Raw genomic sequence first — 16093 nt, 5'->3', positions numbered from 1 at the left:
TAGCATCAAACAGTATTTCATTTATTTATTTTTGTTTATTTTCCATCCCTTTCCCCCATTTCTACACAGAATATAAACACCTTCAGGGCAAGCTATTCCAGGAGACCCAACTAAATCCCTAGTACCTAAAAAAGTTCCTTCATAAATTAGGTGCTCAATAACCCCCTTTTTTTTACCTTCTTGGGGACACCCAATCTTTGGCATGTGCACCATTTCTATAGCTAAGTCCACTTCTGCATAGAGCCTCACCTTCCTTTCCAAAGCAGAATGAGTACTGTTGCCCAGCACTCCCCTCACAAGGGTGGCTGGTCACCCCTCTCTTGGATTCCATTATCCCTGGTTCCCTTACTTCTTTCTTGGATCACCCCCACCACAATACCTCATAGGAACTGGCCTTTGCACTTTCCCATTCTCATCCCTAGTGTACATGAATATGTGAGAACCTGAACATGGCAAAGCCCACCAAGTTCCATGAGATCAGACTCACTGGGAACAAGCATGTTCTAAATATTTCACAGGTATTTTGGCTGCAAACAATAGGTTAGTGCCTGGAGCAGGGGCTGGATCATTTCACCTGTGTCCCCTAGGACTATATCTGGCTTCATTTGAGGTGTATGTTGGAATGTGCTATTTGGAGGAAGAAGGACATGGAGGAAGGGGAGTTCTGGGCCACTAGCTGTGTGCTGGTAACATTCATAAGTATCCTTCACAGGGCCTGTGATTCTATCTCTGTCTTGGGTGGAGTTGCCCATGCCCTGCTTTAGGCTCTGCCCTCATAACCACTATAAAAGTCACCCTGACATTTGCAGTGGAGGCTCCTGAAGTATACACACAGTCACAAGGGGACTTGCTCACTGGGCCTTCTAATATAAAATGAGCCTCAAGCAATCAGTGAAAAGGTATGGTTCATCCTGGGGTGAGGCCTGAGGAAAAAGGAGGAGTCACCAGGGTGCCTTTACAACTGCCCTTGGATGCCACCCAGCAATGTATCTTGACTGCATCTCTGTGTCTCACTCACAGAGTCCAAGTTAACACCTATGTGGGACACAGAGGGAAACAGCACCAGAGGTGGTCATGGTCTTGCCCCAGGTCACACAGTAGAGCAGTGCCAGACCTGGCTGTTAGCAGGTCTGTTGCACCCCAGCCACTCCTCGCTGCAGATGAAGGGCTGGAGGGGTCATGGGTGGGACTGTGGCTCAGAGCAGTTCTGGTAGCCTGGGCCCAGCGTGCTTCCTCAGCTCCCACCTCTTCATTGGGTGCTGCCACCCAGTGGAGGCCTCTCACAACTGCTAAGGTCTTATAAAGTACCTGTGTAGTTAGTTGCTCAGCCAAGATACTGACTGACGAAGTTAGTCCTGAACTGTGAGAAAGAGAACCTATGCTGGCCTCACCCAGGGCTCCACTCACCAAACTCCACTGCATTGCAGTTGGTTAGAAACTCAGGCAGGTAGAAGAACTCTGGTATCAGCTCCCTGACATCACTCATGTTCTCTCTGGAGGCTGACTCCCATGCATTCTTTACGCTGTGGAACATTCTATCTGCCACATCGAAGCTTCCACCCTGTGAGGAAAAGGGACCAACATAATCAGGTGCTTGTGGTGAGAACTCAGGCTGTGGGGCACCCAAGTTCAAGCTTGTGTGGGCCTCCATTTGTCCCTTCAGTCACTGAGAAAAGGGTCCTGCCATGCATTCTTTACACTGTGGAACATTCTATCTGCCACATCAAAGCTTCCACCCTGTGAGGAAAAGGAGCCAACATGATCAGCTGCTTAGTGAGAACTCAGGCTGTGTCGCACCCAAGTTCAAGCTTGCGTGGGCCTCCATTTGTCCCTTCAGTCACTGAGAAAAGAAACAGTCATTGGCCCTCATTCATCCCCCCACACATGTTTATTCATTGGCCCATGCATGCATGTGATAGTTTCTTCAGACATTTGTCCACTCAACCACTTTCTGGAAACTTACACTAAGAAATTCCACAGAGAATGCATAAATAATCACTGCAATAAAAGAGACAGATCAGAGAGGAAAACCTTGGTCATTTCTTTGACCAATCCCCACATTTACTAAGGGCCACCTCTACAGGACCAAAGGTGCTGGTCCTACAGAATCAGAAACAAAGATAGGGTCCAAAGAACCAACTGCAGGACCAAGAGTAGTTCAGACATTTTACATGAAGGTCAAGGGAAATTTCCTGGAGAAGTGGACTCCTGGTGAATCTGCAAGCCTGGTGACAGAGAAGAAGTTAGTGTTCTCAGCAAAGGTCAAGGATCAGAGGCGGAAGAAAGCAGATTAGCTCAGGGTCATCTAACCTAGCTTGGTGATATTTAACATAGCAGCCTTGAGAAGAGAGACCATGTCTGAGGATGGAGAGCCTGAGGAAGGCCAACCTTCCAGAGATGGGACCCTGCTGTATGAAGATGTCTGCAGCACTAGCCAAGGGCAGCCCAAATGGTCCTTAATTCCAAGGACCATTTCCACACGTCTCGATGCAGTCCTGAACTTGGCAACTTCAACTGGAACGGGTAAGACAAGGCAAATTTTTTGATTCCCTGCTCTACTCATTCATCTAGTGGTCATGGTGACCAGAGAGGGCAGAGAGGTTCCAGTGGAGTAGTGAAGACACTGGGGGCAGAGAGGCTCCAGGAAAGAGTTTCTGAAACTGGGCTTTGGGTCTACTCAAGCTTAGGAACACCCTAGGAAAACCTTGATGTACCATGAAAGCTGGGCCTTTGTTCAACCAGGACTTGTTTTTGTTCTATCAGCTTCTGCAGAGTGCACATATGGCTTTAAGAACAGAGGGGTAGAGCACAAAAAGTCAGTCCCTCCTTCACTCCCGTTAGATCCCTTCACTTTTTAGTGGTCTGGGTTTTCTTCTCAGCATATAGTGTAAGACAAAAGTAGGTTTATAGTTGTAAAAACATGAAACAGTTTATTCCTGTATTATTACTAATTATTATATTGTTTTCCATATGAACAACTGTAAACCTACTTTTTCCCTTTCCCTGTGTACCTAAGTTAAATGTGGGCAGTTGCACACGGACAAAGGGTAAAGAAGGCAGTACTCTTGTCTATGCTGGCACACTGTACACATAGAAATGCTTTCTCTCAGTCCTCACAGCAGGTACATTAGAAAAGAATTAATGCTGTCATTTGGCAGACCAGAAAACAGGCTCCTCAAAGTTTACTGACAGTAGTAAGTGGCAGAACTGGGGTTGAATCCATAGTTGCAACTTCAAAGGCCATACTTTGTCATGTTCCAGTTTACTGGGGGAACCCTTGAGACTGGGCAAACCTAATCTATTATACGTGGGACAAGGGGACTCAGTTGTTTCTGAAAAGGGAGACCTTGCCACACACCTGAGATGGGCCACTCCTGGGCATCATGGAGACTGGTCAATTTTTCAAGTCAGACTTGAGGATCCACTAAGATCCATGTGTCATTCTCTGCATAGGGACAGGGACACCAAGAGACTCAGTTACTTCTCCCTGGTGTCCCAATTAAACACAATACATGGGCAGCTTAAAGATGTGGCTTTTCTCTAAGGTCACTCTGCTTTGGTTGACATCAGAGGGACGGTAATGTAATCAAAATGGAGGTAGAGTGTTTTTAAATAAACTTGCACCTAACAAGTCACTCATTGAAACATATTAAGAGCTTTGCATGTTTAATCTGCAGCTCAAGCCTCACACTGGAGGAGATTGATGCCTCCTCGTCATCCCATTTTCCTTTTGCAGCTTTTGTGAGTACTGATGGTAATCTCCTGAGACACAATATGATTTGGTAATAAAAAGATTACCTGTATTAAATAAAAATAATATATACATAGGAAATATTGTTAGAGCTACAAACCTGGTTAAAGATATTACCACAAAGAAAAATGTTATTTTTTCACAGCTGTCTAATGCATTTTAGCAAAAGTAATATCTTTAAAACTTAAGCCTGTATTATTTATAAAGGAAGCAATAACTGATTTTCCTATTTCCTATATTAATAAATATATTTGCATACATCTGTTTCAAAATTAATGGGTTTTCTCACTTCTGCAATGCAAAAGAAACACCAATTCCCTGGAACAAAAGAGTGGAGCTGCTTTTTTACAGGCACCAAATGCCTGTGGGCAACACAAAGGCTGCTGGCTGCTGGCAGTGAGGCCCCACCAGGACTTGACTCTCAGGACAGGATGGGAAAAAGGGAGAGAAAGAGTGAGGCAGAGAGGCACAATTGAGGTCTATAAAATGCCTATATAAAGAAAAGCCAAAACAAACAAACAAACAAAAAAAAACAGCAAATGAAGTCTAGAGATTAGATGGAAGCAAAGTGATCAGAGAGAATTACTGAACCAAGATTTACTCCTAACTTTATTCTGCAGATAATCTTGATTATCAAGAAAACTGAAATCTATGTGTATCCAAACAGACCAAAGAATAGTAGCAGGATTATTATAATCAGTGAAGGAACAGCCTGTTCTTAGCAGCAGACTTTTCCCAAGTGACACTGAAACTAGGAGCCAAGAGAGCCAACTCTAGAGGTTCTAAAGCAAAGGGCACAGTATGGGTCGTGTGGCTGTCTGGCTAAGACCTTGATCATATGTAAAGACTCCAGAAACATATTTTGAATATTTAAGAGTTCATATCTAGACCACCTTATTATACCACACACAAGAATAAACTCAGAATTGATTAAAGACTTAAATGTTAGACTCAAAAAATAAAAATCATAGAAGAGAACATAGGCAGTAAAACCTCAGACATTTATTATAGTGATATTTTTTCTGATATTTACCTCCAGAGGAAGAGAAACAAAAGAAAAAATAAACAATGGGACTACATCAAACTAAAAAGTTTTGTACAGAAGAGGAAACCATCAACAAAATAAAAATTCAACCAACTGAATGGGGGAGCATATTAACCAATGATATATCTGATAAGGGGTTAACATCCAAAATTTATAAAGAACATATAAAACTCAAAAGTAAAAAACAATCAGTCCAATTAAAAAATGGTCAAAGGACCTGAACAGACACTTTTCCAAAGAGGACATGCAGAGGGCCCATAGGCTTTTGAAAAAAGGCTCAACATCACAGATGTGCCATTGGTAACTATGTTCTCTCTCTCATTCAGTGGAAGGTCTTCATTTTGTTGATGATTTCCTCTGCTGTGCAAGGTCATCAGAGAAGTACACTGTGATATCACCTCACACCTCTGAGAATGGTTATATCAGTAAATCAACAAACAACAAGTGTTGACAAGATTGTGGAGAAGAGGGAATCCTCATGCACTGTTAATAGGAATGCAGACTGGTGCAGCCACTGCAGAAAGCAGTATTGAGTTTCCTGAAAATTAAAAACAGAACTGCCTTAGCTCTGACTGGTGTAGCTCAGCGGATTGAGTGCAGGCCTGTGAACCACACGATCATGGTTCGATTCCCAGTCAGGGCGCATGCCTGGGTTGCAGGCCAGTTCCCGGTGGGGGACTCACGAGAAGCAACCATACATTGATATTTCTCTCCTTCTCTCCTTCCCTTCCCCTCTAAAGATAAATAAATAAAATATAAAAAAACAACAACAACAGAACTGTCTTGTTACCCAGCGATTCTACTTCTGGGAATACATCTGAAAAAACCTGAGACACTGTTTCAAAAGAATATAAGCATGCCTATGTTCATTGTAGTGTCATTTACAATAGTCAAGATTTGGAAACAGCCCAAGTACCCATCAGTAGATGAGTGGATAAAAAAGCTGTGGTGAATTTACATAATAGAATGCTACTTGGTCATAAATAAGAATGAAATCTTATCTTTTGTGACAGCATGGATAGACCTGGAAAGCATTATGCTAAATGATATAATCTAGTCAAAAAAAGACAAATACCATATGATTTCACTTGTATGTGGAATCTAATGAACAAAATTAACTAGCAAACAAAATACAAATACTCATATATAGAAAACAGACTGACAGCTATCATGGGGGAGAAGGGTTGTGGGGCTGAGTGAAAAAGATTAAGGGATTAAACAAAACAAAACAAACTCATAGACACAGAAAACAGCAAAGTGGTTATAAGAGAGGAAGCGGGGAAGGCAGAAGAGGGTAAAGGGGAATAAAAATTTATGGAAGGAGACTTGACTTGGAGTGATGAACATACAATACAATATAAAGATGATGTACTATAGAATTGTACATTTGACCCATAAATCTTATTAACATTTAATAAGATTTATGTACATTTAAACTCATATAATCTTATTAACAAATGTCACCCCAATAAATTAAGACAATGAAATACTACCATACTAGGTATCCCCCCTCAATTAAAATATTTTAAGAAGTGCTTGACTTTGCTAAGATGAAACAAAATTAAAAGCAAAATAATGATGGAAGATGTGACCAATAAAGTCTATTGTTGAACATTGACTTGAGTTAAAAACCAGAGGAGGACTAAGGAGAAGATGGCAGCAAGGTAGGAGGGAGTGTATTCCACTTCCCCCTACACATGGGAGAAAGACCTAACCAATCTATGGAGAAACAGAGCAAAGAGCCAATAGTACCCCAGCATATATGAGGATAGAAGACCAAAAATTGTACAGGATATTGAAAAACCAGACAGTAAAGAAAGTGCTTCAGGACAATAAGGTCCCTGGGACCAGTGCAGGGACCAGGGCAGCAGCAGCCCCAAACCTGGCACCAGCTGGAGACAGCCAGTTCAACAGCTCCCTCTTCTGCCAAACATGGTTTGAACAGCACTGGGAGAGACCTGATTGCTTGAAATTGCAGAGAGGGGAATAAGGACTAAGTGGCAAACACACAGGGGCTGTGAACACCCATGGAGCCTGTGGACACTGGCTGGGGAGAGTTGAGAGTTGGGCCTTGATGGGCCCTGACCCCGATAATCCCTGGTCTGGTTGGAGAATTGGGCTGTTTGAGAGACCAGGCCTCTCTGTACGAAGTAGCAGGCTTGAGTAGGAGGAATTTCTCAAAAAGAAAAAGTGAAAAAAGACATTGTTTGGGGCATTCTCCTGCAGCAGCTGCTCCAGCCTCTTCCCCACTGGGGGCATGGCATGGAAGGCCCTGCACACCCCCATAGCCCTGGGAAGAGTGAACACCTGAACCTGAAGGACTGGGGGTGGCCTGGTGGAGCACGCAACCCCACAACCCAGAGAGAGTGCGCTCTGTGGGAGGCCCAGAGCCCACATCCTTAACCCTGGGAAGAATGCTCTCTGAGGAAGGCCTGGCTACCACACTCAAAGCCTCTGAGAGAGGCACCCAGCTAGCCCTGGAGAGAGTGCACATCTGAGCTGTAGAACTTGAGGGGTCAGAGGCTGCTGGGGAGCAGAGCTGGAGGCTGACTGACTGCTGATTAGGAAGGGAGAAAAGTGAAACCAATCACCCCTCAGCCTGCTGCAGCCAGGAGGACCAGCAAAACCAGTTTGGCCAGATTGAAGCCAGCAAGAGGCTTTTTCTTTTTTTTTTTTTAAGTAATTCTTTATTTTTTTTATTTTTTTATATTTCAAGTCCTTTTTCCTCTCTTTCCTTCTTTTTTGTTTTATTCTTCCTTCCTTCCTTTCTCATTTTGTCTCTTCTTCCTTCTCTTATTCTCCTTCTCCTTTTTCCTCCTCTTTAATTCCCACAACTGAGACAAAAAATCCTGGAACTGTGTAAAGACCAGAGTTGGACTCAAACAGGGGTCATCCCAATAGCTGAGACAGTGAGACAAATTACACTTTACTACTACAAAGTAGGTGCAAGTTGTTGCATATTTGTATTGTTATTTTTCACTATTCTTACATCTTTTATTTTATTAGTATTTTTGTATTCCTCTTCTTTCCGTTTAGTCTTCTTTGCTTGGCTGGTTAAATTGTATTGTTTGGAAGGTTTTTCTTGGTCTCTTTCATAGTGTATTGTTAATTTACTGTCCTCCACGTCACTTGTGTCCCATTAGCACACTACTCAAGGTCCTATACATCCTATTCTTCTTATCCAAATCCCATAGATTCTGTAATATGATTGTTGCTCCATTATTATTGTGAATAATAGCTGTTCCATACAATTGTAAATACTACACAAGACCCTTCCCAGATCTTAGCCCACTTCACAGTTTCCTGAAAGCTACTACTGTAGTTTTTAAGTCTATTTTCTCACACACTACATCTATTTATGATCCTTTACTCTCACCTTACCTCAGAATCTGACCTCCCACAATGTCACTGTTTACTAGATCCAACTCACAATTCTTCCCTCCCCAACAAGAGTCTTATCTCCTCTTCATCCTTTCTAAAAAGTGGTCAGTTGGGTGGAATATCATGATTAACACTATGCACAGCCAAAGGATCTCCCCTCTCTTCTCTACTAGCTGCTACTGTAAATATCATAGAATACTATGTTGCTGTCTTAAACCATTTTGCCTTCTGCCTCCAACTGATGATGAAAAAAGAGTAGGTGGAAGCAGTGAACACCAGGGTACCCACTGGAAGAGGAAACCCAACAACAAAGGAACCACCAACAGTTAACAACAGAATAAGGTGAAAGAGGAAGTGGAAGCCACACTAACCTCAATTTAGGACCTATCTGGAAATACAACTCAGTAGTGGAGAAATTACCCAAAACAAACAACTGAACAAGAGCAAGAGACAATCCTCAAAACCTTGTACACATGAAGAAACAATTTCAACACAACCTGCCCACACCAAGACAACAAAATACAAAAGGTGGTGGATAGAGTGACCCTCAGTTAACAAGCTGGTAGGAAGGACCCACCAAGAAGAACCCAACAACAATCAAAACCCAAAGACAGAAACAGAGCCAACATAGATGACAGCGCTAGACCAGTGAGCTTGAAAGATTAAGCAGATGGAACCACTGAATCTCACAGGTATTCTACCATAGACATTCACAGCATAAAACCAGGGAGTCAGAATAGATAAATTTAAGAAGCTGAGGCTAACAAGAAGAGTCTCACAAACAATGGGAAGACAAAGAACAATCCCCAAATGAAAGAAAAGGAGGAAGCCTCAGAAAGAATGTTAAATGAAATAGAGAAAACTCAATTATCAAATAGTTCAGTTTCAAAGCATTGGTTATCAGGAAGCTCAATGAGCTCACAGAGAATTACCAGAAACTACAGGGAAACTACAATGAACTCAGTGCATACAATACCAACATGGAAAAAGAAACAGAAACTATCAACAATGCCCAAGAAGAAATGAGGAACACAATTTCTGAACTGAAGAACACAGTAGAAGAAATCAAAAGCAGGATCGATGAAGCAGAAAAATGGATCAGTGAGTTGGAGGACAAAGTAGAAAAAATACCCAGAAAAAGCAAAAAAAAAGGGGGGGGGAAGCTCAGGAAGAATGAACAGGGATTAGAAGAAATGCAAGATAATATAAAATATAATAATATCCATATAATAGAGATACAAGAAGGAGAAGGAGAAGGGCAAGGGATAGAAAACCTATTTGAAAAAGTAATGATGGAAAACTTGTCTAATTTGATGAGAGAAAAAGTCACACAAATCCAGGAAATGCAGAGTCCCAATCAACAGGAACACAAAGAGGCCCACTTCAAGACACATATTAATTAAAATGACTAAATTCCAAGACAAAGGAAGAAGAATCTTAAAGGCAACAAGGGAGAAAAAGGAAATAATATATAAGGGAGCCCTGATAAGGTTAGCAGCTGACTTCCCAATGAAAATTCTCCAAGCCAGAAGAAAACGGCAAGAAATATTCCAAGTAATGAGAACAGGAGGCATGCAACCAAGGCTACTTTACCCAGCAAGGCTCTCAATCAAGATAGAAGGCCAAATAAAGAGCTTCCAAGACAAAAGAAGTCTAAAAGAATATGCCTCCACCAAACCAGCTCCACAAGAATTACTAAAAGGGCTGCTTTAAGGAAAGGCAGGAAAAGAGAGAGAGAGAGAGGAACACAGGTATGAAAATGGCAATGAATAAGTACCTATCAATAATAACTTTAAATGTAAATGGATTAAATGCTCTAATCAAAAGACATAGAATAGCTGAATGGATAAGAAAGTATGACCCACACATATGCTGCCTACAAGAGACCCACCTCAGGACAAAAGACCTACACAGATTGAAAGTTAAGGGCTGGAAGCAAATTTTCCAAGCAAACAGAAATGGAAAACAGCCAGGGTAGCAATACTCATATCAGCCAACATAGACTTCAAAAAAGGGGCCATAAAGACAGATCCAGAGGGTCACTTCATAATACTCAAGTGAAGAATTCACCAAGAAGACATAAACATTGTAAATATATATGCACCCAACACAGAGGCACCCAAATACATAAAGAAAATCTTGGAGGACTTCAAGAAAGGTATTAACAGCAATACAATAATAGTAGGGGATTTTAACACCCCGCTGTCAAAAATGGACAGATCTTCCAAACAAAATATCAACAAACATATTGCGGCATTGAAAAATGCCCTAGATGAAATGGACTTAACTGATATATAGAGAGTCCTGTATCCCAAAGAAGCTAAATATACATTCTTTTCAAATGCACATGGAACATTTTCAAAAATCAACCACATGATAGGACACAAAACAAGCCTCAACAAACTCAAGAAAACTGAAATCATACCAAGCATTTTCTCCAACCACAGGGACTAAAACTAGAAACCAACCCCAAGGGAAAAAAACCCAAACATTCAAAATTATGGAGATTGAATAGCATGCTATTAAACAATGAATGGGTCAAGAATGAAATCAGAGAAAACATCAAAAAGTTTATGGAAACAAATGAAAATGAACTCATCACAACCCCAAACTTTTGGGACACAGAGAAGGCAGGCCTACCTAAAAAAGGATAGAAACATTTCAAACTAACAACCTAACCCCATGCCGACAAGAACTCTAGGAATAACAAGAAAGACAGCCCAGAGCAAGTAGAATGAGGGAAATAACCATGATCAGAGGAGAATTAATGATGTAGACATGAAAAGCACAATTCTAAGGATCAATGAATCCAGGAGCTGGTTTTCTGAAAAGATAAACAAAATTGACAAGCCTTTAAATAGGCTCATCAAGAAAAACAGAGAGGATCCAAATGAACACAATCAGAAATGAAAGAGGAGAGATCACAACTGCCACCACAGAAATAGAAAGGATTGTAAGAAATTATGAAGAACCGAACGCCAAAAAAATTTGAATACCTGGGTAAAATGGACAAATTTCTAGAAAAACATAATCTCCCAAAACTGAATGAAGAAGAAACAGAAAGCCTGAACAGACCAATAACAGCAGATGAAATTGAAGCAGTAATAAAAAATCTCCAACACACAAAAGCTCTGAAATGGATGGTTTCACAGGAGAATTCTACAAAGCATTTAAGGAAGAGCTAACCTCTATCATTCACAGATTATTCCAAAAAACCCCAAATGATAAAACAGTCTCAAACTCTTTTTATGAAGCCAGCATCATCCTAATCTTAAAACCAGATAAGAACACAATAAAGAAAGAAAACTTCAGGCCAATATTGCTGATGAACATAAACACTAAAATCCTCAAAAAAATATTGGCAAACCGCATCCAACAATACATCAAAAAGATCACACACTATGACCAAGTGGGTGGGATTCATCCCAGGGATGCAAGGATGGTACAATGTTTGCAAATCAGTGAATGTAATACATCACATAACCAAATGCAAAGGCAAAAATCACATGATCATATCAACAGATGTGGAAAAAGCATTTGATAAGGCACAGAACCTGTTCATGATAAAAACACTCAGCAAAGTGAGAATAGAGGGAGCATTCCTCAACAAAATAAAGGTCATATATGACAAACCAACAAACAACATCATACTCAGTGGGCATAAACTGAAAGCTTTTCCACTAAGATCAGGAACAAGACAAGGTTGTCAATTTCACTACTTCTATTCAACATAGTATTGGAAGTTTTAGCCACAGCAATTAGACAAGAAAAGGAAATAAAAGGCATCCAAAATCAGAAAGGAGAAAACAAAACTATCATTATTTGTAGATGACATGATAGTATATGTAGAAAATTCTATAGATTTAGCCAAAAAGGTGCTCAAACTGATAAATGAATTTGGCAAAACAGAGGGATACAAAGTCAAGATCCAGAAATCAAAGGCATTTTTGTATGCCAACAATGAAACAGCAGAAGCAGAAATCAAGAAAAAAAATCCCATTTGATATATCAAAAAATAATAAAATACCTAGGAATAAACCTAACCATGGAGGAAAAAGACCTGTACTCAGAAAACTACACAACACTCAAGAAAGAAATCAACGAAGACACAAACAAATGGAAAAATATACCGTGTTCATGGATTGGAAGAATTAACATCATCAAAATGTTCATACTACCCAAAGCAATTTATAGATTCAATGCAATAACTATTAAAGTACCAATGGCATATTTCACAGACATAGAACAAATACTTCAAAAACTTATATGGAACCATAAACGACCCCAAATAGCAGCTGCAACTTTGAGAAAGAAGAACAAAGTAGGAGGGCTCACAATACCTGATACCAAACTGTATTACAAGGCCACTGTAATCAGAACAGCCTGGTACTGGCACAAAAACAGGCACATAGACCAATGGAACAGAACAGAGAGCCCAGAAATGAACCCAAGTCTTTATGGGCAATTAATATTCGACAAAGGGGTCAGTAACATAAAATGGAGTAAAAATAGCCTCTTCAATCAATGGTCTTGGGAGAACTGGACAGCTACGTGCAATAAAATGAAACTTGGGCATCAACTTACACCATACACCAAATTAAATTCAAGGTGGATAAAAGACTTAAATATAAGCCATGACACCATTAAAGTCCTAGAGGAGAACATTGGCAGGAAAATATCAGATATTTCACACAGCAACATTTTTACTGATATGTCCCCTAGAGCAAGGAATATAAAGGAAAGCATAAAAAAATGGGATTTTATAAAAATAAAAAGCTTCTGCACAGCTAAAGAAAACAGCATTAAAATAAAAAGACAACCAACTGTATGGAAAAACATATTTGCCAATGATACCTCAGACAAAGGCTTAATCTCCAAAATATACAAAGAACTCAACATGACTTCACTCTAAGAAGACAAGCAACCCAATTAAACAATGGGCAAAGGACTTGAACAGACACTTCTCCAAGGAGGACATACAGAGGATCCAGAGACACATGAAAAGATGCTCAATATCACTAGCTATCAGAGAGATGCAAATTAAAACCACAATGAGATACCACTTTACACCAGTCAGAATGGTCATCATAAACAAAGCAACAAACAAATCTTGGAGAGGTTGTGGAGAAAAGGGGACCCTAGTCCACTGTTGGTAGGATTGCAGACTGGTACAACCATTATGGAAAACAGTATGGAATTTTCTAAGAAAACTAAAAATGAATATGCCTTTTGACCCAGCAATTCCACTGCTAGGATTATATCCTAAGAACCCTGAAACACCAATCCCAAAGAACCTATGCACCCCAATATTCATAGCAGCACAATTTACAGCAGCCAAGTGTTGGAAGCAACCTAGGTGCCCATCAGTAACTGAATGAATCAAAAAACTATGGTACATTTAGACAGTGGGATTCTATGCAGCAGGAAGAAAGAAGGAGCTCCTACCCTTTGCAACAGCATGGATGGAACTGGAAAGCATTGTGCTAAGCAAAATAAACCAGGTGGTGAAATACAAATACCACATGATCTCACCTTTAACAGGAATCTAATCAACAAAACAAACAAGCAAAATATAACCACACACACTGAAATTAAGAACAGGCTGACAGTGACCAGAGGGAATAGGGGAGGGAATTTCAGGGAAAGTGGGGAAGGGTTTACAGGAACTAGTATAAAGGACGCAAAGACAATAACAAGGAGGGGGTGGAGATAGGAGGAAGGAGGGGAGGGCTGGGATGGGGGTAAAGGGCAGAAAACTGTACTTGAACAATAATTAAAATAAAAAAACAAAGAAAATTTCATAATTATGGAATATTGATTAAAACAAGAAACATTCTTAAAAGGAACGTTCTATAATAAAGGTTCTACCTGTATGTGGATAAAGTCTATGTACACCTGGGTCCCTGGGTATCTATTTCAATTGTGACTTTCTGAAATCCTAATCCAGTATGGGTAGGAAAACTGTATTGAAAAAGAACATTCAAATTTTAATCCATACCCACAAGAACGTCAGCAACTGCATGTGCTTGAGGACATTCAGGCACACAAATATTTTTATAATGCGTGCTAGAAAGTCTATTTCCTCTTCCCAGTGGTACTGACCTAGATCAACCCACTGCCACATCTAAATAATGGGATTTTGTTTGTGTGAGATGGCTGACAGCCTGCTCTCTTAAGAGATATTTTTTCTAGTCATTTAAAAACATTCTGTGTGAATGGTTTCCTTACAGCACCCTGTAGGTACATCAGCTGATCTCAGCTGCTGTTCTTTGTCCACCAAAGAGACAGTGTGTGGTGAAAAGGATCTCAGCTTTGGAACCAAGCCAACGTGAATGGGAATTTCAGCACCCACTGCAGTGTGAACTTGAGGGAGTTCCTCAAACCCTTTCATTTTCCATGGTCTCCTCTGCAAGCCTGAATGATTGTTGTGGATGTGAAAACAATGTGTGTATTAGTGTGTGAGAGTGTGAGTGAGTGAAAATGTCAATGTGGGTGAGTGTGGGTGTGTGTCAGTGTGCAGGTGAGTGTGAAGTGTGTAAGGGTGAGTGTAAATGTGTGTGTATACCCATGTGTGTGACATACCTTGGGCAGTGCCAAGCCCACAGGGAAAGGTGTGGGATGAGCACAGCTTCTGTGTCCCTTTCTTGTCATAGACTAGAACTGGGGAGCAATTCTGGGTATGGGCCTTAATCTCAGTGTACACAGGAAAGGTAGCCAGAGGCTCAAAAAAGAAAAAGGACTTAGAAATTATTGGAAGTAGAAGGTGGAGTGTAGGGGGAAGTGAAGAGGATTAGGAATCTGGGATGGGTTGGGGGTAGGGAAGACTAAATGCCTATCGGATGGGAATGGGAGATGGTTTATGCATCATTGGGGCAGTTTTGTAGTGGAGAGTAGGACTTGGCTTTCTGTCAGCTTCCACAGAAAATGCAGGCTCCAATACCTGACTCAGAAAGCTAAGAGGTAGGGGTCCAACATTGGATCTGCAAAGCCCATGGACCAGTTCAGCTACTTTGTCAGTCTTGCTCTTCTTGACTGAGGACAGCTGACTCCAGAGTAGCTATCAGCTTTCCTTCCTGTAGGGTATGGCCTTTAACACAACAGATAAAACCCATAAAGGGATTTGGAAAAACTGCTTCCTACTTTTAAGGGGTGGAGAGCAGGCATATATGGAACACCAAAAAATAGCCAAGTAGTTCACACACTGTATTTCACTTAAGTCTTACCAGCAGCTGAGTCAAAAGAAACTGAAGATCAGTTGTTCAACACTATACCAATTAGAAAGTTCTACAGCCAGGACTTCGTCCCCAGTCTGTCTGACTCTATTACAGTGCATTTTTAACATGTCTCACTGAGTCAGTATAATAATAATTATACCTTTATTTCCGACATTACTCTGCCCAGACCTGTGACTGGCACGAGAGAAGCTCCCAGATGAATAGCCTGGGCTGGTCAAGAGCTACCTGTGGCTCTCAGCTTTCTCTGTGCTACCACATATGTCTTACACAAAAAACAGTCATCTCGCTTCAGGAGGTTCGAAACATCCCCACTGCTGGTAACAGCAGACTTCATACAGGCTGTGACTTAATTAACACAGCACTTTATTTCTGCTTCTTATTAAATGCAGCAGCACCACCACAACTGAGCCCTCACTGGGGCGCTGGCTGTCTCACTCTGTCCCACCCAGGCTGTGTCTGAGCTCAGGCCTGGAAGTATCTGGTGCTCTCACCGGGGCAGAAACAGGGACCTGGCTGTGTCCCCAGCAGCAGCGTGGCCTCCAAGTTGCTCACAGACACCAGCTCCTCCAGGCAAGCGAGGTCCCTGAGAGTTACAGCATCCTGCAGGCAACCCTCAGTCCAGCAGGCAGCTTTATCATACCTCCAAGGGAATGGGGCCAACAGAGCATAGATGGCTCCTGT

At 41.1% G+C, this 16093-nt stretch overlaps 1 protein-coding gene across 4 annotated transcripts in view; it reads right to left on the bottom strand.

The window, feature by feature from the left end:
* WDFY4 (WDFY family member 4) overlaps positions 1-16093 on the bottom strand; it is a 370216-nt gene that overhangs the window by 31175 nt on the left and 322948 nt on the right. For all 4 annotated transcript variants that reach the window (XM_037056671.1, XM_037056674.1, XM_037056673.1 and 1 more), the window contains exon 52: positions 1408-1561. In XM_037056671.1, the coding sequence (XP_036912566.1) occupies positions 1408-1561 (154 nt within the window). The remainder of the gene's footprint in view (positions 1-1407; positions 1562-16093) is intronic.

This window comes from Sturnira hondurensis, unplaced genomic scaffold (assembly GCF_014824575.4).
Source record: "Sturnira hondurensis isolate 20B ecotype Veracruz unplaced genomic scaffold, ASM1482457v3 Scaffold0009125, whole genome shotgun sequence".
Classification (NCBI taxonomy): domain Eukaryota; kingdom Metazoa; phylum Chordata; class Mammalia; order Chiroptera; family Phyllostomidae; genus Sturnira; species Sturnira hondurensis.
This window is presented reverse-complemented; position numbering and strand designations above follow the sequence as displayed.